Source organism: Dicentrarchus labrax, unplaced genomic scaffold, assembly GCF_905237075.1.
Source record: "Dicentrarchus labrax unplaced genomic scaffold, dlabrax2021, whole genome shotgun sequence".
NCBI lineage: Eukaryota > Metazoa > Chordata > Actinopteri > Moronidae > Dicentrarchus > Dicentrarchus labrax.
Window position 1 is genome coordinate 4,388,198 of NW_026136705.1, and position 26,542 is coordinate 4,414,739.

Sequence of the window (26,542 nt, forward strand, 5' to 3'; positions counted from 1 at the left end):
GTCCTGCCCTACCAAGACAGAAAGCTGTAACTACTGCAGTTGGCATAGTTTAAAATAAGTCGAAGACATAAACTGAAAGGACAGCAGGAAATTCCCTCAGGGCGGTGTCGTGGTAAGGTTGGTGAAAAAGAAACTAAAACATATTTAAAAGAAAGAATCAAATGTACGGATGATGCAGATCACCTCAGGTGCCTGAAAGACTAACACCACTTCTCATCTTTTTCATCTTGTTAACAGGTGAGTATCAGACTACTACCAATACATTAAATGCATTAACAACAAAAAGTTAAGTTGCATAATAGTCAAAATACTTGTGTTTTGAATGTTTTGATGCATATTTGTGAAAATGTGCTTGTTGGAGGACTGATACTGTAAAGTGTAGAGTATAGAAACTAAAACTAAACTTTGAATGAAACCAGTTGAATATAAATTACAAATGTGGGCTTCAGACAATTGACTAACACATTCACACACACCAGTATTTCATTTTAATGCGATGGCAGGTAAACACATTGTTATAACAATACTGAATTGCAGCTATTGAATGGTGTGTAGAAATTGTGTATTGTTTTAAAGAAAGACTCTCAAAATCAATTTTTCCCATTTCTGTAGACTGACTAGATTGTACAGTTTTCCCACAAAATGGATGAATCTTACATGGATCCCAGAGTTGAAGAACTGGTTAATAGATTTGCAGCTGTACTCATTGCACATCGTTTGTTAACTTCCAACAATGATGAAAAGATTCTTCTCAACAAGCTGCAAGGACTAGTTACAAATATCAAATGGAGCCCGAAGGAAGCCACTGACTTGTTTGATGCTCTTTTGAAGCGATCTGAGTCAACAACAAAAGACAGATCAAACCTCCTCTCATGGATGTTGAACATTTTGCACTGTATAGAGATTAATTACATTAGTCCCAGCTGGAAAAGTCAAACAGGAGAGACATTGATTGAGCTGATCCTAAAAAAAAAAATACTTTAGCAGATGAAGCCCTTAAGACAGATTTAGCTAATGACAGAGAAAAGGAACTGGATGAAATTCTTGAAGAAATCCGCCAACAAGAGTTAAACCAAGTTGATGAAAAGCTTTTAGATGACGTGAGAGACATTGTATCATCAGTTGTTGAGAATCTTTCTTTACACAGTGATGGGTCACAGCTCAGTGGCTTGAAAAAACACTTGCTGATGCTCTCTCAGGCTGTAGAAAAAACCACAACAAAACACTTAAAACCCCGACTGACACAGATGGTGAGCTGGTGTATTATGGCTCTCTCTAAAACAGGGCGGTTAATTCAGGTTGGCACTGGAGAGGGGAAGTCGTGTATTGTGGCAATGTTTGCAGCTTTTCGAGCTCTGAGAGGAGAAAAGGTCGACATCATGTCCAGTTCATCAATCCTCGCAGAGAGAGATTTGAAAGAATGGAGAAAATTTTATGAGAATTTGAAAATAAGTGTAGACTGCAACACCAACAAACAAGATAAAGACGAGTTAAAAAAGTGTTATAAATGTCAAGTTGTTTATGGTACTGTGGAAGAGTTTGCTGGAGACTGGCTTCGGCACCACTTTGGAAGGCTGGACATATTTGGAGAAAGAAAATTCCAGTGTGCAATTGTGGATGAAGTGGATTCCCTGATGCTAGATAAAGGTCTTCATACGATCTATTTAAGTAGTGATATGCCTGCGCTGCAACATCTCAATTCACTGTTGGCATTCATATGGAATTCTGCTAATCAGTACAGTAAGATTGGCAGAGAGATAATTGTGGGGCGAAAACACCCCTTTTTTCATGTTGTACTTGAAAAAACAAAGGGCAAAGATATTGATAAGTTCACCATCTTTGAAATGGCAGAGGAGGCAGGTATACTGGCAAAAGGTTCAGTCAAAAACCTGAGAAATAGCCATGGCATTTGGATTGACCTGAGCAGTGTTACTGTTGACCAGTTGGTAAACTTCTTTAAGACATTAGAGAGAAGATTCCCATCTTTCCAGTTCTCTCTGTACAGCATGAATAATGATGGTTCAATAAAAGGACTGAACAAGGAACCACAAAAAGAAACCAGTGAAACACAGAGAGTGCCACTGCTGTTAAGCAATGGAGGCCTCTGTCAGTACATGTATACTGATAAAAACAGTGTACTGAGAGCTATAGAAGCAGAAATAGAACATGTTCTGCATTTTACACCATGTGAACAGAGCCTAGATAAAGGTAGCTGCTATGTCCCAGGTTTCCTATCAGATCTAGTCAAATCTAAACTAAAGGTTTGGATTAAAAATGCATTCTATGCACAAACCATGACCATGGATCATGAATATATTAAGGAGGGACATGGGGTAGTACCTGTCGACTACAGCTGCACAGGCATTGTTGAAAACAACATGAAATGGACAGATGGGCTACATCAGTTTCTTGAAATGAAACATGAGTCCAAGCTGAGTGACATGACAGCCATCACAAACTACATGTCCAATGTTGGCTTGCTTCAAAAATATGGGGATCAGATCTTTGGAATCTCTGGGACTCTTGGACAACAAGCAGAGACTGAGACTTTGCAGAAAATCTATGCCGGTATCAAGACTTGCCAGATACCTTCATTCAAACGGAGAAAGCTGTTTGAGGTTGAAGGAGTGATCATAGATGATGAAACAGAATGGATTGAGAAAATCTGTGAGGTTGTCACTGCACAAACCAAGCCTACGCCATATAGAGCTCGAAGAGCAGTGCTGGTCATCTGTGAGACCATCAGTCGAGCAAAGGTTCTCCACCATGCTCTAGGAGATAATGTCCTGAACAAAAAGCTTTACATAAGCAACAACATGGACAATACTGCAATCTTTGCTAAGAATCTTGAAGCCGGAGAGGTCATTATAGCAACAAACCTTGCAGGTCGTGGGACAGACCTTCAGGTTTCTGACCAGGTAAAGACAGCAGGAGGTTTGTTCGTTGTGCAGACCTTCCTGCCAAAGAATGCTCGTGTAGAGGCCCAGGCATTTGGTCGTACTGCCAGACAAGGATCTCCTGGGTCTGCTCAGCTCATTGTCTGCATCAGCCATCTGTCGGAACCACTCCAACTACTAGTTTTGATAAAGAAACTTGAATCTTTACTGGGAGATATAACAGATGTCACTCCACTTTATCAAGATCGTTTTGTGATGCAATTGAGGTTGTATCAAAAAAACCACAGCGATATACAAACTAATGATATGTCTTCAACACTGTTACATATTTTGACCAAAAACTCAAATTCGGGAATAAAGACAGTTAAAAAGATCAGAGATGACGCGGTAGCTGAAGGACTAGCTAGCTACTTGGAGTGTGACATCCCAAAGATAAAGAAGAAGGCAGAGCTATTCAGTCAGTATCTGGACGTACTAGATGAAGTGTACAAAAGCAGTAACAATAAGCCCGAAGATTCATATTTATCTGCACTGAATGAATTCTGGGGTATGTGGCTGCTCATCAACTTCAATGAGAATGATTCTATCATGGACTTAAAAAACAAACTAACTGAAGACCTGAAGACAGCCAGGCAAAAACTCAGTCAGAGAGAATCACCCACATCAAACCTGCACCACTACACTGCAGTTGGCAATGAGCTGCGCAAAAAGGGACATCTTGCAGAGAGTATCAAGATGTACACTAAAGCCATACAGGAGGACCACTGCTGGGCAGCAATTGCATATTACAACCGTGCTTTTACATCTTTAACCCAACAAGGCAGGCAACAGGATCCAAACTGCCTCGATCAAGCTCTGGAGGATTTGCAAAACGCACTCAAGTCTGTTGAGCTCTACTGTGATCAAATTGAAGTCACTCACAGATACTCCAAACAAGTCAAGGACCTCGGTATCCCTTCAGACACCAGATTTGACAATCACATGACAGCCAGATACAGTGTGTTGTTTCTTTTCAAAGCAAACATTAATGAGGCCATAAAGAAGGTAGACAGGGCCAGAGATTTGGGTGGGAAGGTAAAAGTGGATGAAAGTCTAGTCTACTTCCTGGTCCCAGCACTGCATTTTCTCCCTTTGGCAGTCCTTTCGACCCAATCACTAACTCTGATCCGCTCCAGGGACCCTCTGAAGATCAAACAGCTCATCAGTCATCCAAGCTTTGACATTCTCAATGAACTTAGGTGTCTTGAATCTCTGGGCCTGACTCATGTCTATAAATTAGACACACTGTTTTCTCTGGGTGGCTTTTTCTCAAAGATACACAGGACCGTAAGTCGAGTTCTTGATTAGACGGCAGGCATTCAACTCGAGAAAATCAAGCAAGCCATATGATGTTGTAAGAAAGTCTTGTCAGGCACAAACTTTGAGCAATCAAGAAACACTATATGGAGCTTGCTGTGGGTTTTTAAGTTTATCTTTTTGGTCTGGAAATTATAAAATTACTGCAACTTCCTCATGCTGTAGGAAACCATGTGATTCTAACTGAACCAAAAACAGTAAAGTCAGAGGAAGAAAAGGTTTCAGGTGCATTTTTGATATGATGTTATTCAGTATAGATTCCTTGTTTATTGTTACAGCATACTTATAATATGGTTATTTTTTATTGATTATTTTTATTATTGTAAATCAAATCAACAAATGCTACTCTGATGAGTCTTAATGTATTTTATATCATTTTTACATGCAAATATGTCGTGCAATATTTTTTTTTTAAGATTTTAAGAAGATTTCTTTCTTTACAAGATGCATTTTATTGATCCTTTATTATTCATTCAAATCACAGACAAAGTAATGTTATGATACTGATACTACACTGATATTGTATTTAATGTCTTAATATTGTGGTTTAAATTTTACTTTTTAGAACATTTGCCTGGGGAAAAAAAACAATCAAAATTTGTATTTACAAAGTTATTGTTGATTTACAGTAGATACACAGCCTAGATACAGCTTGCTGCAGGTTTTAAGTTTATTTTTTATGTCTGGAAATTATTTCATCGCTGCAAGTTCTTCATCCTTTGAGAAACCATGTGATTTTAACGGAACCAAAAACATTTTAGTCAGAGGAAGAAAAAGTTTCAGGTGTTAATTAATTTTTGATATGATGTTATTCAGTACAGAGTTTTTATTGTTACAATACTTATAATACAGTTATTTTTTTATTCATTGTTTTTATAATTGTAAGGTCAAATGAACAATTGCTACTCAGATAAGTCTGAATGCATTTTGTATCATTTTTACATGCAACTATATCGTGCAATTTTAGAGATTTCCCATATTTATGTATTGATCTTTACAAGATGCATTTTATTGATTCTTTATTATTCATTTAAACAACAGACACAAAGTAATGTTATGATACCACTCTGATAGCTACTCATAAAAACCTTAATATTAATTAATTTTATTGAGGTTTTACAGAAAAAATACATTGTGCAAAGTTGTTTTTTATTTTTCCCATATTTCCGTATTGATCTTTAAAAGATACATTTTGTTGATCATTTATTATTCATTCAAATCACAGACAAAGTAATGTCATGGTACTGATGCTACACTGATATTGTATTTAATTTTCTAATATTATTTAATTTTTAATTTTACTTTTTGGAACAAATGCCTGAAAGAAACACAATTAATTAATTATTGTTGATTGAAATACATTTATTTTTATTACAATTTAAAGGCATGTTGATTCTGTATAATAAAAATAAAGCTATTACTACCACACAGAAATCTGTTACTGACCATTCATTTGAAAATACATGTTACAAGGCTATATAGGCTATATTTTCACATGTAATAATAACAGTCAAATAGACATGTGTTTACCCTACTTTTTCATGTCAAAATGGCTGCTGTGAAAAACAATTTGCATATTAATTATTTTGTCTGTGATGGTATAAAGAAACTCTTTTTCTGCTTGTTCTCCTTCAGAACTGAAGCAATTTTAACTATTAAGGACATTCTTCACATGACCACAACAACAAATAGATGCAGCATATAAGCTGAACAGGTATTACATATCATCAGTTCATTACTTCCACTGTGTGGTATAATGTGGTACTAGACTAGTTGAAACGTTTTGTGGTTGAGGTGTGGAATCAAAAGTAAAAGTATTTCATCCAAGGGAAAAATGGTGGGTATGTATTTACATTTTTAAGTGTTGAGTCTGTTGGACTGGATGCTTCAGCCAGTTGTGAGCCCAAGAGAGATTGTCTGTTTGAGTTGATATGGATTTACAGAGGAAATTGTGGAACAAAAATGAAACTTCATGGATTTAACAGTATCACCGCATTTAGACCCATGATTTTTACATCGGATTTGTTTTATTGTAATTATTGGTATCATTGTTGGAGAGTACTGTAGGCTAAACTGGGGTTAAGTACAAGATAGCTTTATCAAGGTCTTGTTTAACTTACCAAGTGAACCCACTAGTTTCAAGAAATACATCCTCATAGTGTGCACGGATGGCATAATGTTGAATCTTAAAACTATGATTGTTCAAGTGGGGATTATAATGAAGCAATACAAATAAAACTTAGAGTAAAGCTTGCTGGAACAACAAACCATCAAAAAATCTGGTTTATCCTGGTCACACCAGAGGTGGGGCCTCAGGGCAGTTTAAGAGCATCTGATGTATGTATGAGCATTTTAAGACCAAGCTGTTATATAAGTGGTAGGGATGTAGGCCATGTGTTGAGTCCTCAATAAATAATGCAGCATAAAATCAACTCTTAAAGATGGATGGCAGCTGGACAGAGAGAAACTGAGAGAGTTCGTGAAATGGTGACTGCAGAGAAACCTGGGTTTTAACCCAGAGTTTATATTATATTCTTAGGCATTCGACATGTATTGTTTTCCACAGCTCTTGAATTTAGTTTATAGACTGTGTTGTAACATTGTTCATCCAGCAGATGGCAGAAGCTCTTGAAAGTCTCTGAAATCATGACTCTGTGAGTCTGTTGTTTCTGGATTAGTAGCAGGTTACTTTTAAAATATATACTATCACAGTTACTGGTTACAATACCGCATCCAAACCAGCGATGTAATTCAAGGCTCAAGCTCAATAAAATAGTCTGAATTCTTTAAGTTCTGCATAAAAACCGTAACACCAGGGACATTTAACTAAGAGCACTTTTACCCTACACCCAAATGTTTGTACATAATATTTGATCTATTTGAATACTGAGTATTATAAAGGAAATCTCATAAATTAAAATAATACAGAGCAATGTTAACATCAAAACCAGGGATTCATGTTTAGGCACCACAGGTCACTATGTGAAGAATTTTTTGTGATTGTCAAGAAAGTGAAAGAAAAAGATTGGTGGAACCGCTGGTTAATGTTGGGGATTTTTTGTCTACAGACATCGAAAAGATAGCTGGAAATCCCCTCAGGGCGGTGTCGTGGTAAGGTTGGCGAAAAAGAAACTAAAATATTTAAAAGAAAGAATCAAATGTATGGAGGATGCAGATCACCTCAGGTGCCTGAAAGACTAACACCACTTCTCATCTTTTTCGTCTTGTTAACAGGTGAGTATCAGACTACGACTAATACATTAAATGCATTAACAACAAAAACAGTTAAGTTGCATAATAGTCAAAATACTTGTGTTTTGAATGTTTTGATGCATATTTGTGAAAATGTGCTTGTTGGAGGACTGATACTTTAGAGTGCAGAGTATAACAACTAAAAGTAAATTCTGAATGAAACCAGTTGAATATAAATCACAAATGTGGGCTTCAGACAATTGACTAACACATTCACACACACCAGTATTTAATTTTAATGCGATGGCAGGTAAACACATTGTTATAACAATACTGAATTGCAGCTATTGAATAGTGTGTAGAAATTGTGTATTGTTTTAAAGAAAGACTCTCAAAATCCATTTTTTGATGCTCTTTTGAAGCGATCTGAGTCAACAACAAAAGACAGATCAAACCTCCTCTCATGGATGTTGAACATTTTGCACTGTATAGAGATTAATTACATTACTCCCAGCTGGAAAAGTCCAACAGGAAAGACACTTATTGAGCTGATCCAAAACAAGATTTTAACAGATGAAGCCCTTAAGATATATTTAGCTGATGACAGAGAAAAAAAACTGGATGAAATTCTTAAAGAAATCCGCCAACAAGAGTTAAACCAAGTTGATGAAAAGCTTTTAGATGACGTGAGAGACATTGTATCATCAGTTGTTGAGAATCTTTCTTTACACAGTGATGGGTCACAGCTCAGTGACTTGAAAAAACACTTGCTGAGGCTCTGTCAGGCTGTAGAAAACACTCACTTCAGACCACGAGTGACACAGATGGTGAGCTGGTGTATTATGGCTCTCTCTGAAACAGGGCGGATAATTCAGGTTGGCACTGGAGAGGGGAAGTCGTGTATTGTGGCAATGTTTGCAGCTTTTCAAGCTCTGAGAGGAGAAAAGGTAGACATCATGTCCAGTTCATCAGTCCTCGCAGAGAGAGATTTGGACGAATGGAAAGATTTTTATGAGAATTTGAAAATAAGTGTAGACTGCAACACCAACAAACAAGATAAAGAGTTAAAAAAGTGTTATGAATGTCAAGTTGTTTATGGTACTGTGGAAGAGTTTGCTGGAGACTGGCTTCGGCACCACTTTAGAAGGTTGGACATATTTGGAGAAAGAAAATTCCAGTGTGCAATTGTGGATGAAGTGGATTCCCTGATGCTAGATAAGGGTCTTCATACGATCTATTTAAGTAGTGATATGCCTGCGCTGCAACATCTCAATTCACTGTTGGCATTCATATGGAATTCTGCTAATCAGTACAGTAAGATTGGCAGAGAGATAACTGTGGGGCGAAAATACCCCTTTTTTAATTTTGTCACTATGTGAAGAATTTTTTGTGATTGTCAAGAAAGTGAAAGAAAAACATTGGTGGAACCACTGGTGAATGTTGGGGATTTTTTGTCTACAGACAACAAAGATGTTAGCCAAGATACGGTATGACTTTTGCCAAACTGCCTTTGCACGGCATTTTCTATTTATGGCAGTCATGTACACCAGTCCTGCCCTACCAAAACAGAAAGCTGTAACTACTGCAGGTAGGCTACAGTAAGTAGTAGGGTTTAAAATAAGTCCAACAAGTAAATCAAAAGGATAATTGGAAATCCCCACAGGGTGGTGTCGTGGTAAGGTTGGTGAAAAAGAAACTAAAATGTATTCAAAAGAAAGAATCAAATGTACAGATGATGCAGATCATCTCAGGTGTCTGAAAGACTCACACCACTTCTCTTCTTTTTCATCTTTTTAACAGGTGAGTATCAGACTACTACCAACACATTAAATGCATTAACAACAAGAAGAGTTCAGGTACATAGAATAGTTACAGTACCTGTGTTTTGATGCATATTTGTGAACATTTACTTGTTGGAGTGATTATACTGTATAGTGTAGAATATAAAAAACTAAATATATATTGTGAATGAAACCTGTTATATATAAATTACCACAAATGTCTGTTGCAGACATCTGACTAACACAGTTGTACACACTAATATTCTTACTATTTGATTTTAATTAGACAGCAAGTAAACATAAGGTTTTTGCAATATTACTGAATTGTAGATATTAACCCTTCTGCACCCCTTCAGAAACTTATGATGTTTTACCCTTTGTACAAAAAATGTTCAGTTCCTAAAAAGTACTATAAAAATATCATATATGAATATTTTTTTTCACTTTCACTGCATTAAATAGTTTGACCAACTTCAGTCCTGATCATAATTATTAAATGTACATGTATTACTTAAATAATTGTAACCCTTTAATACCATTCTGGAAATATTAACCCACATGTTTTAAATTATAAAACACAAAATATGAAATATTCTCCACATACTAAGTGCAAACTGCAATATTTTGGGGGGATTATTACACCCATTGATATTTCAATAATTGACAACAACATTATTATTTTTTGAGCAGTGTGAGTTTATTAAAAAAATGTCCACCTTTTACCCTTCATGCAAGAAATGCTCAATTCCTACAAATTGCTATAAAAATATTATATTTTAAAAGAAAATGTCACTTTCACTGCAATAAATCTTTTGACCAACTTCAGTCCTGGTCATTCACAACTATTCACTGACATGTATTTCTTCAATAATTGTAACCCTTTAATGCCATTTTGGGAATATTAGGCCACATTTCTATTGTCAAAAACACAAAATATGGAACAATTTAAGGTTTAAAGGTAGTCATGTGTAAAATATGTCTGAGGGGTAAAAGGTGGAACTTTTGATAAAAAACTGAAATCCTTGCAAAATTTTGTCTCACTACCATTAACACAGGCAAAATTGTTTTTGTAAAACAAAAGTATTTTTAATTGGAAAATGCCAAAAATGTACCAAGGGGTGCATAAGGGTTAAACAGCATGTATAAATTGTGTATTGTTTTAAAGAAATCATTTTTGTACAACAGTGTTTCAACCAAAATGGATGAATCTGACATGGATATCAGCATAAAAGATGATCTTCTAAACAAGCTGCAAGGACTGGTTACAAACATCAAATGGAGCCCAAAGGATGCCACTGACCTGTTTGATGCTCTTCTGAAGCGATTCGACTCAACAAATGACACACCACATCTCCTCTCAAGAATGTTGGAAATGTTGCACCATATAGAGATTAATTACATTACTCCAAGCTGGAAAAGTCACACAGGAAAGACACTGATGGAGCTGGTTAGAGACAAGGCTATGACAGACGAAAACCTCAAGAAAAGTTTAGCTAAGAACCAAGAAAAGAAACTGGATGACATACTTGAGGAAATCCGGCAACAAAAGTTAAACCAAGTTGATGAGAACCTTTTAGATGACGTGAGAGACATTGTACTATCAGTTAAGAATCTTTCTTTACCCAGTGATAGATCACGGCTCAGTGGCTTGAAAAAACACTTGCTGAGGCTCTGTCTGGCTGTAGAAAAAACCACAACAAAACACTTAAAACCCAGACTGACACAGATGGTGAGCTGGAGTATTATGGCTCTCTCTGAAACAGGGCGGTTAATTCAGGTTGGCACTGGAGAGGGGAAGTCATGCATCATAGCAATGTTTGCAGCTTTTCGAGCTCTGAGAGGAGAAAAGGTCGATATCATGACTAGTTCACCAGTCCTTGCAGAGAGAGATTTTAAAGAATGGAAAACATTTTATGACAATTTAAAAATAAGTGTAAACTGCAACACCAACAAACAAGATGGAAACAATTTAAAAAAGTGTTATAAATGTCAAGTTGTTTATGGTACTGTGGAAAAGTTTGCTGGAGATTGGCTTCAGCACCACTTTGAAAGGGAGGATATATTTGGAGAAAGAAAATTCCAGTGTGCAATTGTGGATGAAGTGGATTCCATGATGCTAGACAAGGGTAGTGATGTAGTCTATATAAGTAGTGATATGCCTGCTTTGCAGCATCTCAATTCACTCTTGGCATTCATATGGGCCACTGTTAACCAGTATGGGAAGATTGGCACAGACACAACGGTAGGGCGAAAATACACCTTCCCTCATGTTGTGCTGGAAAACATAACAAAGGGCAAAGATGTCGATGAGTTCACCATCCTTCAACTGGCGGAGGACATGGGAATACTGGTAAAATGTTCAGTCAAGGATCTTAGAAAGAACCCAACCCTTTTAACTGAAAAAACAGCAAGTGTTACTGTTAACCAGTTGGCAAAGTTCTTCCAGGCAGTAGAGAGGAGATTCCCATCTTACCAGTTTGATCTGCACTGCATGGATAATGATGGAGCAATAAAGAAACTAAACAAAGAATCACAAACAGACAAAAACGAAAGACAGAAAGTACTACTGCTGTTAAGCAATGGAGGCTTCTGTCAGTACATGTATACTGATAAAGAGAGCTTGCTGAGGGCTGCAGAAGCAGAAATAAAACATGCCTTTCATTTTACACCTGGCGAGCTTAGTAAAGATAGAATAACCTGCAATGTCCCAGGCTTCCTTTCAGATCTGGTCAATTCCAAACTAAAGGTCTGGATTGAAAATGCATTCAAAGCACAAACAATGACCATGGATCATGAATATATCGTGGAGAGACATGGGGTAGTACCTGTCGACTACAGCTCCACGGGTGTTGTTCAAAACTTCAGGACACTTTCAGATGGACTACAGCAGTTTCTTGAAATGAAACACAAGTCCAAGCTGAATGACATGTCAGCCATCACAAACTACATGTCCAGTGTTGGCTTGTTTCTAAAGTATGGGGATCAGATCTTTGGAGTCTCTGGGACTCTTGGACACCAAGCAGAGACTGAAACTTTGCAGAAAATCTATGCCGGTATCAAGACTTGTCAGATACCTTCATTTAAACGGAGAAAGCTGTTTGAGGTTGAAGGAGTGATCGTAGATGATGAAAAAGAATGGATTGAGAAAGTCTTTGAGGTTGTCACTGCACAAACCAAGCCTACGCCATATAGGGCTCAAAGAGCAGTGCTGGTCATCTGTGAGACCATCAGTCGAGCAAAGGTTCTCCACCATGCTCTGGGAGATAACGTCCCGCGCAAAAAGCTTTACATAAGCAACAACATGGACAATTCTGCAATCTTTGCCAAGAAGCTTGAAGCCGGAGAGGTCATTATAGCAACAAACCTTGCAGGTCGTGGGACAGACCTTCAGGTTTCTGACCAGGTAAAGACAGCTGGAGGTTTGTTTGTTGTGCTGACCTTCTTCCCTGAGAATGTCCGTGTGGAGGCCCAGGCATTTGGCCGCACCGCTAGACAAGGATCTCCTGGGTCTGCTCAGCTCATTGTCTGCATCGGCCATCAGTCACATCTGTCACTCAAAAAGCAGGATTTAAAAAGCGAACATCAATCTTCATTGGAAAATAGGACTAATGTCACACCAGTCTATAAAGATCTTTTTCTGAAGCAATTTAAATTGTATCACAAATACCACGGCGATGAAGTGTCTAAATCTTTGGCTTTGACAATGTTGCATATTTTGACAAACACGTCTGATTCAGGAATAAAGACAATTAAGGAGATCAGAGATCTCTTTGCAGCTGAAAGACTAAGTAACTTTTCAGAGTGTGACATCCCAAATATAAAGAAGAAGGAAGAACTCTTCAAGCTGTATCTGCATATACAAGATGATTTATACAAAAGCAAGCCAGCAGATTCCGATTTATCTGCACTGAATGAATTATGGGGTATGTGGCTGCTCATCAACTTCAATGAGAATGATTCTATCATGGACTTGAAAAACAAACTAACTGAAGACCTGAAGACAGCCAGGCAAAAACTCAGACAGAGAGAATCACCCATATCAAACCTGCACCACTACACTGCATTTGGCAATGAGCTGCGCAAAAATGGACATCTTGAAGAGAGTATCAAGATGTACACTAAAGCCATACAGGAGGACCACTGCTGGGCGGCAATTGCATATTACAACCGTGCTTTTACATCTTTAACCCAACAAGGCAGGCAACAGGATCCAAACTGCCTCGATCAAGCTCTGGAGGATTTGCAAAATGCTCTCAAGTCTGTTGAGCTCTACTGTGATCAAATTGAAGTCACTCACAGATACTCCAAACAAGTCAAGGACCTCGGTATCCCTTCAGACACCAGATTTGACAATCACATGACAGCCAGATACAGTGTGTTGTTTCTTTTCAAAGCAAACATTAATGAGGCCATAAAGAAGGTAGACAGGGCCAGAGACTTGGGTGGGAAGGTAAAAGTGGATGAAAGTCTAGTCTACTTCCTGGTCCCAGCACTGCATTTTCTCCCTTTGACAGTCCTTTCGACCCAATCACTAACTCTGATCCGCTCCAGGGACCCTCTGAAGATCCAACAGCTCATCAGTCATCCAAGCTTTGACATTCTCAATGAACTTATGTGTCTTGAATCTCTGGGCCTGACTCATGTCTATAAATTAGACACACTGTTTTCTCTGGGTGGCTTTTTCTCAAAGATACACAGGACCGTAAGTCGAGCTCTTGATTAGACGGCAGGCATTCAACTCGAGAAAATCAAGCAAGCCATATGATGTTGTAAGAAAGTCTTGTCAGGCACAAACTTTGAGCAATCAAGAAAACTAAATGGAGCTTGCTGTGGGTTTTTAAGTTTATCTTTTTGGTCTGGAAATTATAAAATTACTGCAACTTCCTCATCCTGTAGAAAACCATGTGATTCTAACTGAACCAAAAACAGTAAAGTCAGAGGAAGAAAAGGTTTCAGGTGCATTTTTGATATGATGTTATTCAGTATAGATTCCTTGTTTATTGTTACAGTATACTTATAATATGGTTATTTTTTATTGATTATTTTTATTATTGTAAATCAAATGAACAATTGCTACTCTGATGAGTCTTAATGTATTTTATATAATTTTTACACAAAAATATGTCGTGCAATTTAAAAAAAATTTTAAGATTTTAAGAAGATTTCTTTCTTTACAAGATGCATTTTATTGATCCTTTATTATTCATTCAAATCACAGACAAAGTAATGTTATGATACTGATACTACACTGATATTGTATTTAATGTCTTAATATTGTGGTTTAAATTTTACTTTTTAGAACATTTGCCTGGGAAAAAAATCTAAATTTGTATTTACAAAGTTATTGTTGATTTACAGTAGATACACAGCCTAGATACAGCTTGCTCCAGGTTTTAAGTTTATTTTTTATGTCTGGTTATTATTTTATTGCTGCAAGTTCTTCATCCTTTGAGAAACCATGTGATTTTAACTGAACCAAAAACATTTTAGTCAGAGGAAGAAAACGTTTCAGGTGTTAATTCATTTTTGATATGATGTTATTCAGTACAGAGTTTTTATTGTTACAATACTTATAATACAGTTATTTTTTTATTCATTGTTTTTATAATTGTAAGGTCAAATGGACAATTGCTACTCAGATAAGTCTGAATGCATTTTGTATCATTTTTATTTTAGAGATTTCCCATATTTATGTATTGATCTTTACAAGATGCATTTTATTGATCCTTTATTATTCATTCAAACAACAGACACAAAGTAATGTTATGATACTACTCTGATAGCTACTCATAAAAACCTTAATATTAATTAATTTTATTGAGGTTTTACAGAGAAAATACATTGTGCAAAGTTGTTTTTTATTTTTCCCATATTTCCGTATTGATCTTTAAAAGATATATTTTGTTGATCATTTATTATTCATTCAAATCACAGACAAAGTAATGTCATGGTACTGATGCTACACTGATATTGTATTTAATTTTCTAATATTATTTAATTTTTAATTTAACTTTTTGGAACAAATGCCTTAAAGAAACACAATTAATTAATTATTTTTGATTGAAATACATTTATTTTATTACAATTTAAAGGCATGTTGATTCTGTATAATAAAAATAAAGCTATTACTACCATACAGAAATCTGTTATTGACCATTCATTTGAAAATACATGTTACAACAGGCTATATAGGCTATATTTTCATATGTAATAATAATAGTCAAATAGACATGTGTTTACCCTACTTTTTCATGTCAAAATGGCTGCTGTGAAAAACAATTTGCATATTAATTATTTTGTCTTTGATGGTATAAAGAAACTCTTTTTCTGCTTGTTCTCCTTCAGAACTGAGGCAGTTTTAACTATTAAGGACATTCTTCACATGACCACAACAACAAATAGATGCAGCATATAAGCTGAACAGGTATTACATATCATCAGTTCATTACTGCCACTGTGTGGTATAATGTGGTACTAGACTAGTTGAAACGTTTTGTGGTTGAGGTGTGGAATCAAAAGTAAAAGTATTTCATCCAAGGGAAAAATGGTGGGTATGTATTTACATTTTTAAGTGTTGAGTCTGTTGGACTGGATGCTTCAGCCAGTTGTGAGCCCAAGAGAGATTGTCTGTTTGAGTTGATATGGATTTACAGAGGAAATTGTGGAACAAAAATGAAACTTCATGGATTTAACAGTATCACCGCATTTAGACCCATGATTGTTACATCGTATTTGTTTTATTGTAATTATTAATATCATTGTTGGAGAGTACTGTAGGCTAAACTGGGGTTAAGTACAAGCTAGCTTTATCAAGGTCTTGTTTAACTTACCAAGTGAACCCACTGGTTTCAAGAAATACATCCTCATAGTGTGCAAAAAAATACAAACCTACCAGGTTTAAAAAAAGAAATCTTTACCTCAGTGGAGCACAGGTGCTGTCCATTTTACTTGATTACAACCCATGTGAAATCCAAGATGGTGGATAATCTTTTTCTCAACCCCCAGTTTGGTGTCGAATGTTGTCAAATTGAACACATTCATTTAGATTGATTTGAAAAATAATATGTTTAAAGACTAACTTAATGATCTGATATGACCACATTCTAGACTAAGTGATTGGCTCAATGAAGAAAGATGTATAGGTAAATAATTTTTTTATTGATTTCTAATGCCACCTTTAGATATTTTTATTCAGTGCTTTGTGACTGTGCCACAATAATGTAATGTTTTGAGTTCCAATATCTTCATTTGGGGTCTTTTCCCAGCGAATATTATGTGATTGTTGCGCTCAAATCAGCATATATTTCTGCCACCCCATGAAGTCTCCATGCCACCCCTCTCTGGCCACCCCATGAACATTTTTTCTAGCTACCCCCCTGGCTGCTGCTAATGGCCACAAGCTATATTACTGTATATGCAAACAGGGCATCAGATTCTGTGTATTCCTTTTCTATAAATACTGTATGGGACTTTAACAAAGTGAGCAGAACACAGTTTTCTTCACATCGACCCCTCTTCAAAATGCAAACACAGGAGACAGGATATTTCTCTTAAGCTTTTATTAATATTTAAGTTTGCTTTTTTAAGGATGTCCATTGTTTTACACAGAGAAATTAGCCACACAAGTAAATTTGATTGTATTCTCTTTACCTTTAATCATTTTTTTTTTTTTTTTTTTACCGTTAATTATATTATTCTCCCTTATCAGCGCTAATGCTAAAAAAGTTACACAAGAACTATCACACGGTTAACTAACTTGTGAGCACATCGGGACGGTAAACTAACACTTCACAGAGATCAAACAAAAAAATTCAATTTCCAAAAGATTGAGGGGGAAAAAAACATGATTTAAGTAAAAATTAAAGAGACAAAACCAAAGACAAAATGGACAAGCATTTACAATCACACAGCCCTGCTCAACTCTCCACAAAGAAGAACCACTCCTTTTCCTTATTTGGCAATTTCACTTTCCAGGCTCCACCCATTATCCCTTATTTGGTAGACGTTCCCATGCCCGATTGAGTTTAAACTGAAGTCAGGGAACATTTACATTCTATAAGTGCCTTCATCCTGGTTTGACGTCAGATTTTGCATTTACACCCCAACGCACAAAATCTTCTAAACATCAAGATTTGCTCTCGCCTTATTAAATGCGACAGTGGTTAGCGGTTCAAAGGCTGGTTGTGAATTGCACTATGTGATGGGCCAGACTTAAAACAGATGATTGTTGTCATCACTAACACCATCATTAATATCTCCCAAGTACCATTCTATTCGAAACTCAAATCCAAGGCCCTCCACTGACTTTCCCTTTTTCCTCCATTTCTACTTCATCAGGTTCGGGAAAGGAGCACTAGACAGCATGTGAAAGAAACAGGCAAACCTCCAACGGACTCATTAAAATGCTTATTAAAGAAAAAAAATAAATCAGATGCAACACTGCATCGGAAACACAAAGGCGGCACGCTTACGAATGCACATGCTCTCCAAGGATATCGGATCGGGTCCAAATACGGGTCCTTTAAAAAGTATGGTCAGTCCAATGGCTACACGTCACAGGGCAGTGGCAAGCTTTGTGTTTATCTGCTGCTGAAATATTACCTATTTAAAAGGATATTTCAGTCAGACATTTTACAATCTTTAGCAAATTCATTTCTAAGCATTTCTTATCGCAGAATTTGGACAAAAAAATGTGCCCGCATTTTGGGGCTCTTAGTTTTGGCAGTAATATTGCTTATTGGCTGCAATTCCTTTAAGGTTTTTTTTTTTTTTTTTTAAAGGTGCAGATATTGGCTGATCATTTTTCACTCTAAAAACTTAAAAACTTGCCTCTTATGACTGAAGCTGTACCGAAAAGGCGCAGCCCTGGTGGCAAGATGTGTTTTTTTCTGAGTGCGTTGGCAGTGAAGGGGCTGGTACATTGTCGCTAATAAGTCACAGGGGCTTTTTCGTTGGTAGGGATTCCTAAACTTTTTCCATAGGCCCTCCTTGCTGCATTAATTGTGCTTACAGGATAAAAGCGCTTCCATACGCCTCACATTCACTTCCACAGACACGCACCCATACACTCACACACACATTTCGCAACAATCCCATGCAAAACACAATTCTCTTGACCCCGTTGCTTGAAATAAAGCCGCTTGTTGCTAGAGAGGAGTTTGTGTTTTTTTTTTTTTGTGTTTACCTCACATCGCACAGAAACTCAAGTATGCTAGCTGGGTTTGTTAGGAGGTATCCATGCACGGGCAAGGCTAAGAGCTTTTACAACCCAGATGATAAAACACAGTGATCCCTTCTGGCCACGCCTAACACTTCAATGCAATATCCAAACCGGCATGCTACTGAGTGATGTAATGCTCCCTGTTGAGTAGTACACGAGCGTGGATATTAGGACACGCAGTGCGAGACCGCCAGCGATATTGGAAGCACTATTTAGTGTGCGACTAGTGTTAATGATAGGGTGATAGCTAGCTAAAGCACACAAACACCCTCAGTCTCACCTATGCTTACCTTCAAAACCGTCACGTTCGTTTAAACAAGCGTCAAACATGACAGCACACACACACACACACACACACACACCCCCATATCCGCACAACTCATTAGCAGAATATAAAAGAAAAAATATATATTGTCCAGTCAATATTCACATGGGCTGATACCAGGCATGCAACTTCCACACAGTCCAGAAAAAAGAAAAAAAAACAACCCCAAAAAAAAAAAGCTTCCTGCCCACCTTCTTGAATCCAATGGGAAAACAAAACAGTCACTTATAGACGGGGCAAATGGAAGACATAAACAACCTGGCAACAACAAGGAGGAAGTAGTCACTATAATGGCTCTCACTGGCTGCTACCGCATGACGGGTCAACCAATCAGTAGCTTCCGCCCCTTGCTGAGGCAGGTTACGAATAAAAAATAAAAATCCGATCGAAGAAATAAAAATAACACAATAAAAACTAGCTTAAAAAGTAGTAGACACACATTGTTATAAGTATCTCTGCTATAGTATGTTTTTTTTTTTTTTTTTTTTTTTACTCTATGTCATTTTAAACTCATTGCGTAATAAAGAGAAAAGTGTTACTGTTTTTTTCTATTACATCATCATCATCATCATCCTCATTAGCTTCATCATCAACAACATTATCATCAGCATCAAGAACAATACCATTTTCAGAATTATTACTATGGTTAACGCAAGGTGTGTGGCCTCTATAGGCCTCCTTATCTAAATTAAAGGGCTCTATTGGCGTACAGAGGATCCAATAGAGGGAGAGAGAGAGAGAGAGAGAACTAGTTGCCACTCCTTCCCTACACCCCCCCTTCTTTTTTATTAATCTCTTCTAGCCTATTCTTCTGAAGTTCATTGTAGAACAGCCCAATCCACTTTGTTTTTAGCTGGAAGGGGGATGTGAGGAGCAGGAGTGGGCTTTGTATGTGGTGCAAAATATGGAGGTTTTCTTCCTCTTTCTCCCTCCCTCTCTCTCCCTCTATTCCTATTCTGCACTCATGGGGAATGATGGGAGTTGTTTAGTGACAAATAAGTAACCCATTCGTCTCGTTCCTGCATTATTGTCATGCTTCATCCTTCCCTTCCTCTCGCTTTGCCCTCTTCTTTCTCACTCTCACTCACTCTCTCGCTCTCTCTCGCTCTATCATTTTTCTTTTTTTTCCCTTCAGCAAGACACCTCCATCGTTTGGGAAGGGCTGGGTGGCATCTGGCCGCCCTGCGAGCCCTGGGACAGGGTGCGGGAGCGAGAGCGGGACCCATCCATGGAGTAGGAGGAGGAGAGGGAGGTGGTGCGGGAGCGGGACAGGCGGGTCATGCAAGATGAAGCCACTGTGGAGAGATGGGTAGAAAGACATGGAAAGGCAAATTAGTTTCACAAAATAGAAATCCGTTAAACATTATGCAATATCTAACGGATAAAGCTGGTATTATTCTATAGTTTTCTTGTTGACTATGGTGGCCCTGAGAGCTCAACGTACAGCAACTTAAGAAAACACGAAAATAGAAAAACACAAGCAAATTAAGAATACATCACACATTTGACAACACGATTTCTCTTGCTGCATCTCTGTTTTCCTAAATGCTGCATGAGTTGTCAAATTGGTAAGGATGTTTTCTTAATTTGCATCGGTTTCCACTTATTTGCATGCATTTTCTTTTAGTTGCAGTGCTTTGGGCTCTCAGGGCCACCATACAAATCCAATAAAAAGACCAAAACCAACCATGTGTTGGTTCATCACTTAATACTTTCAGACTTCCCTACCCTGTCTATACATTCAGCTCCAAACAGGTTTTATATACATAACTTCAAAAAAAATGTTTTCAGTAAACATTCCTCAAACAGGACTAAATTATGCATTTTTCGGGGACTATTTTCAGTTGCGTATTAATACACATTTGGTGCTCTAGTGGGTATTTACAGCAGCAGGACAGTGTATGTGAGAAATAAAGTACACATTCATTTTCATGGTAATAAGAAAACTTATCACCCAGCACAGCAATGTGGCTCCTTTATGTGTTTTGTTAAACTTTTTGGACTTCTTGAAGAATGGAGATCGATGGTACAGAAGCATTACGCTATATCAGGCTTTGGCTAAACAGATACGTGTTAGTTGGTTAAATTCATCACTCTTTTCATGGGATTTATTGACAATTACATGAATATAGAATATCACCAGCCTTATCCTATTACCTCCTATATCACTGTGTATACATGTAATCTGTGCAAGTAAATCGTTTTATTAGGTGAAGTGAACTTACTGTAGCCCATTCCCTGGATGAAATACTTGAAAGCCTCTGTCAGTTTAGCAGGCTGCAAACACAAAGAAAATAAATTGTTTTACAGTTTAGTACAATCACTAATTATTACCTGAACTAGGTGGGGGAACCGACGTGGCATTCAAGGGTAACAGTTTTCATTTAATAGACTTAAAACCCAGAAATTCAACTAAATCTGTAAAATGTGTACTTTAGAGAGTAGATTGTTTTCCTTTTTTGTGGATTTTGCAGATTCGTGTGCATGAAGAAGAATTTGGCAAACGGAATGAATAATTTAGAGTGGTTAGAGGTTTTCTTCAGTTGAAGGCCCACATGGTGATGGCTGATTTGTTTAAACACAACAATTCTGCTTGTTGCAGCTTCAACATCCATGCTTTAGGAGGCCTTTCATTTGTCGTTACCTGGGTCAGCTGGGGGAGACCACCTGCATCAGCCATCTGCGGAGGAGGGAGAGAAGAAGTGCATAAGAGTGCATAACAACGTAAAGTGTAAGTAATAACAGAGAACTTTAAAAACAGACTTTAAAAAAGGAAGAAGTGATGGTTTGTTACCTTTAAGAATGAGGTTGTTGTTGGGTCCATTTTGCTGTTGCACTCCACCTAGTGGTCACAGAAGGGAAAACAGTAAATCTCTGCCATCACAACAAGTTAAGAGTATTTACTAATGGCAACCAACTCGTATTGTGTTGATATGAATGAGACAATATAAGAACACTTGAAACATCCCAATTAACCAAGTTAAGAAGCATTTTACACTTTTTAAGAGAGTAGCAGAAACTTACGGCTGCGTCCTCATATGGAGCCTGATCGCCCACCACCAACATTACTGGACACCTGAGGGTGACAGAAACAGAGATTGGAAGGGTGGATTAGATTTAGAGGTTTATTTATGTATAAAAAATAAAAAAGCAAAGTATAAAGATTAAAGTATAAGGGTATTTACTTGAAGGAGCTGTTGCGGTCAATGTTCAAGTCTCTGCGACTGGAGGGAAATGAAAAGAGGAGAATACGGTGAGTCGTGGTTTAATGTGGAGTACGCTTGTGTTTATGCAATGACGTGTGTGTGTGTGTTTACCTGTTGTAAGTCTTCCAGAAAAGCTCTATGTTGACCAGATTAGAGGCTTTGGAGATGCGCTCTCTGTGAGACTGCACTAGATCTGTGTTTGATGACAGCTCCTCCTGCAAGAAAGTCGACATTTTTTTTCAACTGCAACCCAACAAACGCACAAAATGATGCAAAAACTGCAGGATTTTTTTCAACTAACCAAATAATTTTTGGGACATTATGTTGCGTTTTGATACACATTTTGCATATACACATAAAAAAACACATTGACGTACCTGACTGAAAAGGTGGGACACGATCTGCTCCGTGAGGGAGGATGTCACAGAGCTGAGCTAGAGAGGAGAGAAATCAATAGGATTGTTCATCATTTAAGTTTAATATGATGAACAATGACATAATCAATACTACTCAGAGACACAGACCATACAGTCACATAATTTCATATCCACAGCTAAACTTAAATTGATGGAGCTCCCATTAGGACTAACCGGATTAAAAGACCACATGTTTCTGTGTACAAGACGATGCAGTCCTGACTCGGAAAGGCATAAAGGAATGAAGGAAACAAAATGTACCTTCTGAGCAGCCCAGTCTATCCATCCTCGGGCGTTAGTGTCGATGTTGATCAGAACCAGGCCTTCCACTGAGTCAGGGTTTGCAATCTGAAGAGGTAGATAGACGGTGAGCAGTCAGTAGTTGTTATAGACAGAAATGCTCATGAATAATGACAACACTGCGTGGAATTGCCCCCCCCTTCCCCCCGCTAGCATTACTACCATGTTCCACTGCTGCTTGACCAACAAAACAACGTGTAGTACTATTGGCTACTGTCAGAACACGAGAGCTTAAACAAAACACACAGACACTCACTGAGAACTTGGAGAGGACGTACGCTCCCGCTCCCACACCCACTCCGATTACAGTACGGAAGCTGGCAAAGGACAGAATTATTGTTAATATCACGCACTTGAACTTACAATGCACTCAAAACACACTTACATATTAACTTATATAGGGTTTTCTCTGAGGTAGGGCTGGTTTTGGTGAGAAGTAATCTCATTGGTTGAATTCAAACATTTCTAAAAGCATTAATTTTCCCCAAATATTACTGTATGTGTTACTGAAAACCTGCAGTCCAAGTAATTAGCTGTGCTGTCATTCTGGTTCAATGTTTGGTACTGGTGGTGGTTTATGTACTGTACTTTGAAAGTTTAGGAATAAGTCAACTTTAGGTGAGTCACAAGGAATTATCAAGCCTTTAATTATGAACAAACGGATCTATATTCTGGTTGCATTACTAAGTAATTCTCCATAATTCTGAGTGAAATTTAAGTTAATAAGTTAAGTAAACAGCACACTTTCAAATGTCCCCTCAACATATTACAATATTTTGACATTTATTACGAATGCCCAGTGTTAAAAACCTGAGTTGGGGTTTACTACTAATAATCTACTAATAAATCTACTAATAAATAGATCTGTGTCTAGTATGACTTACACAACAAGAAGGACCAGTTAGAAATGTATGGCTCTGTAGATAACATACAATCACCTTCTGCGTGTCAAATTTTGTCCAAGTAAATACTGTTAACTCACTTGAAAAACTGCAGGACGGCAGGGATCATCTCTGCTACGGTGTCCATGGAGGGATACTGGTAACTGCATCAGAAAAGGGTGAAGACTGTTTTCAGAACCAGAGATCTCACCAAACCTATTTGTAATTATTGGAAATCAGAAACAATGACATTTTTTCACTTTTTTCATCTTAAGCACCGACACTTTTAACCACAGGGACTTAATATGAGCTCAAAAAGAGAATAAGCTTCAATTTCCAGAATCACCAGAAGAAGTTAAGGGTCACAGACGGTTGAGATGTCGTGACGATATGTGCAACAAAATCCTCCCGAGCCACTAAAAATAATCACCCAAGGAAGAGAAGTGCTAGAGAAGTGCAGGGGGGAAGAAATAAGATGTGCGTAAAGAGAGGGAAAAGGAGGGATTTTCTCTAAAGCTCTGACAAGAGCGTATTAGAGACTCGCCAGAAAAGGAGGGAGATGTGAGAGATGGGAACGTTAAGTATTTTTGGAGGAGATTAGGTTTAAGCCTACCACAGAGGACTGTTTCCATTTCTGAGAAAAAAAATCAAGTTTACTGCAGGACGCTGACGATTCATCAATACACAGTTAATATATATCGTACCCTGCGGGGTAGGCAGCAGCCCCCTCCTCCTGCCCCGGAGCATCAACGTGAATCAGGGTGAAATTCTTCACAATCTCCTGCATCTCCTCGAACTTAAACAGAGGGGAGAAGCAGCTCTTGCCTGCCAGAGAAAGAGGGAGATAATCAAATACGGGAGGCGGAGAAAGTCACAAAGAAAAGGAAAAAGATTGTGTGACGGAGAGTTGGGGAAACAGAAAAGGCAGAGGGAGAGAGAGAGTTACTCACTGTCCAGACCCACATCGTGGAAGGTGAGGATCGCAGGCCTGCGGGTGGTCCGTGTGCCGTGGAGGGTCACGTGCAGAACACCATGTGGGGTCTCAATGCTGTGCTCCTGGAGAGAGAAAAAAAGATTGCAACACATTCTGAAAAGTGCGATATTGACGTTTCTGGAGCGAGGTTGCAGATATTTTACGCCCGTATCGAGTGAAAATCCCCCAAGATTTGTATTCCTTGAGTTTTGTTTTCATCAAGATACTCCACACAAAATCAACTCTATGCCTGTAGGCTAAGTTTTTTTTTCACAAAGAATGGAGTGTGTGGTCAACATGAATACAGAGTGGTTGAAAGACCGTCCTGTTTTCACAGTGGAAAGCAATAAAACATCAATATAAACTTCCACTCCTGCAGCATGGGGCACTTCTCCGCTGTCCACCCACATGGCCAGTATGATAGCTAAATTCACTTTAAATTAGTGTTGCTATGACAGTCGGATAAGTTGCACGTTATTTAAAAATTTGGTGATTAAATAAACAATGTTCTACTTCTTGTTTATGTAATCTATGTTGAACTCCTGCCTGGCCCCCAGTGTTTAGTTATGATTGTATTGTATATTTAGTTTGTACTCGATACCATGCAACCCTGGTATTCAGTCTATAAACCTGAGAGGTGACAGTCTTACCTGTCCTTGGTCCAGGAGTATCCTGGCAGCCAGTTCAGCATCCTGTGAGAAATGAAGGAAAGAAGTCTTATCAGAAGAAGGAGTGCATAAGATTATTGGAGTTTTTGGATTTAAATGAGACTGGAGATGCCACTCCACTTGCCACCTTTTGTTTGTTCATCAGAATGAAAAAGTGAGAGAGCAACTAGGGCTGACAATTAAATCTGACAACTAGTTTCTTTATTAATCGATTAATCATCCATAAAACATGCCCATTATAATCGTCTTTAAATGTCTTGTCAGGCCAAAACCCCAAAGATAATGAGTTTACTATAGTGCAGCAAGCAACATCTCACATTTGTGAACCTGAAACCATCAATCATTTTTGCTTGCAAGCGACTGATTGGTTAATCAATTCTAATGACAGACACCGACTTCCTTTGGGGTTTTGATTGTGACACTGCTTCCTTACAGGACGGTTAGGAACAAGCAAAACGAGCAAACATCAGATCTTCCTAATGAAGATGCCCTAACCTGCTTTGTGCATCAGCCAACAAGCTGAGCGTCACTCGCCCTGGTTCTATGTATCATATTCTATATTTATTGACAAAGTTTAGTGCCCTTGCTTCATCTCAAACCTCCTAAAACGAGCTGTGGAGTCTGGTCTGGCCGGTGGGAGACGTTTGCTTTAGACTAATTAATGAAGTTGAGAAGAGGCACATCTTACATGAACCACAGCATCCTTTATATTTAAAGATATCTTCAAGGTTTGGAAGGAAATCAGGGAGCTGCTGGGAGTTAAAAGTAAAGTAAATTGTCCTCCAACTATATCGAAACAAGTCTGACAAAAAGTTGCTCATCGTATATCAGGACCTTTTTTTGAGTTTGCTTGCTTCCAGTTAGGAAGCGAAGTCAGCCAGTGGAGAGTGTGTGCACATATCTGTATCCATAAAATGTGGTGTTTTAATTTTTCCCCCAAGAATATTAATGACTATGTAACAATAAATTGTTCCAGTTTTGTAATCTGAGTCACTTTGTGTCATTTAATTTCAATCATCTTAAGTGGAACCTTTCTTTTCTTATTATTTTTTTGTCTTTTCATTGTGTATAAATAAAAAACAAAAGAACACACGAGAGACAATCCTCAGCTTTTTTCCCTCCCTCACATGTTAAGTGAGGCCTTGCTTCCTAATTAACACCCACACAGGCAAGATGGGCGGCATTACACTCCCGATAAAGCAGCGGAGAACCTCTTCGGAGGAGCAGGTGGTTACGGTCGCTGAGGATTATAATGGAAGAAGTCTGTCAGTGGGAGGTTTTAAATGGGATATTCCTTTGCAACCTCAGATCCATTCACCCCGCTAAT

General features: G+C 37.9%; 3 protein-coding genes across 10 annotated transcripts in view; 2 read left to right on the forward strand and 1 right to left on the reverse strand.

Annotated features, from left to right (window-relative positions):
• The first annotated feature begins 98 nt into the window (after positions 1-98).
• On the forward strand, positions 99-15,291 carry LOC127364668 (protein translocase subunit SecA-like). Of its 6 annotated transcripts, none has more exons than XR_007885051.1 (3): positions 99-237; positions 613-5,036; positions 14,739-15,266. XR_007885051.1 is itself a non-coding variant. In XM_051402380.1 (3 exons), the coding sequence occupies exons 2-3, from the start codon at positions 1,188-1,190 to the stop codon at positions 13,947-13,949; spliced, it is 3,051 nt and encodes a 1,016-aa protein (XP_051258340.1). In that variant the 5' UTR covers positions 99-237; positions 613-1,187; the 3' UTR covers positions 13,950-15,291. The 6 variants fall into 6 exon arrangements, 5 of the variants coding, with proteins under 5 accessions (XP_051258340.1, XP_051258339.1, XP_051258338.1 ...); XM_051402380.1 differs by having other exon boundaries at positions 613-2,589; positions 12,301-15,291; XM_051402379.1 differs by having other exon boundaries at positions 613-2,672; positions 12,384-15,290.
• Positions 7,537-10,556, forward strand: LOC127364710 (protein translocase subunit SecA-like). The gene is made up of 2 exons (XM_051402512.1): positions 7,537-9,301; positions 10,412-10,556. Exon 1 carries the CDS (start codon positions 7,913-7,915, stop codon positions 8,822-8,824), a length of 912 nt encoding a protein of 303 aa, XP_051258472.1. The 5' UTR covers positions 7,537-7,912; the 3' UTR covers positions 8,825-9,301; positions 10,412-10,556.
• Positions 15,292-19,239: 3,948 nt separating the features above from the next.
• Positions 19,240-26,542, reverse strand: part of ndrg2 (NDRG family member 2) — a 31,463-nt gene continuing 24,160 nt past the window's right edge. For all 3 annotated transcript variants that reach the window (XM_051402481.1, XM_051402480.1, XM_051402482.1), the window contains 14 exons: positions 25,198-25,239; positions 24,525-24,630; positions 24,279-24,399; positions 23,676-23,738; positions 22,950-23,010; positions 22,655-22,741; positions 22,355-22,411; positions 22,089-22,192; positions 21,957-21,995; positions 21,796-21,847; positions 21,566-21,613; positions 21,416-21,451; positions 20,997-21,048; positions 19,240-20,066 (listed from right to left, as the gene is read on the reverse strand). In XM_051402481.1, coding sequence (XP_051258441.1) covers positions 19,903-20,066; positions 20,997-21,048; positions 21,416-21,451; positions 21,566-21,613; positions 21,796-21,847; positions 21,957-21,995; positions 22,089-22,192; positions 22,355-22,411; positions 22,655-22,741; positions 22,950-23,010; positions 23,676-23,738; positions 24,279-24,399; positions 24,525-24,630; positions 25,198-25,239 — 1,032 coding nt within the window. In that variant the 3' untranslated portion in view covers positions 19,240-19,902. The remainder of the gene's footprint in view (positions 20,067-20,996; positions 21,049-21,415; positions 21,452-21,565; positions 21,614-21,795; positions 21,848-21,956; positions 21,996-22,088; positions 22,193-22,354; positions 22,412-22,654; positions 22,742-22,949; positions 23,011-23,675; positions 23,739-24,278; positions 24,400-24,524; positions 24,631-25,197; positions 25,240-26,542) is intronic.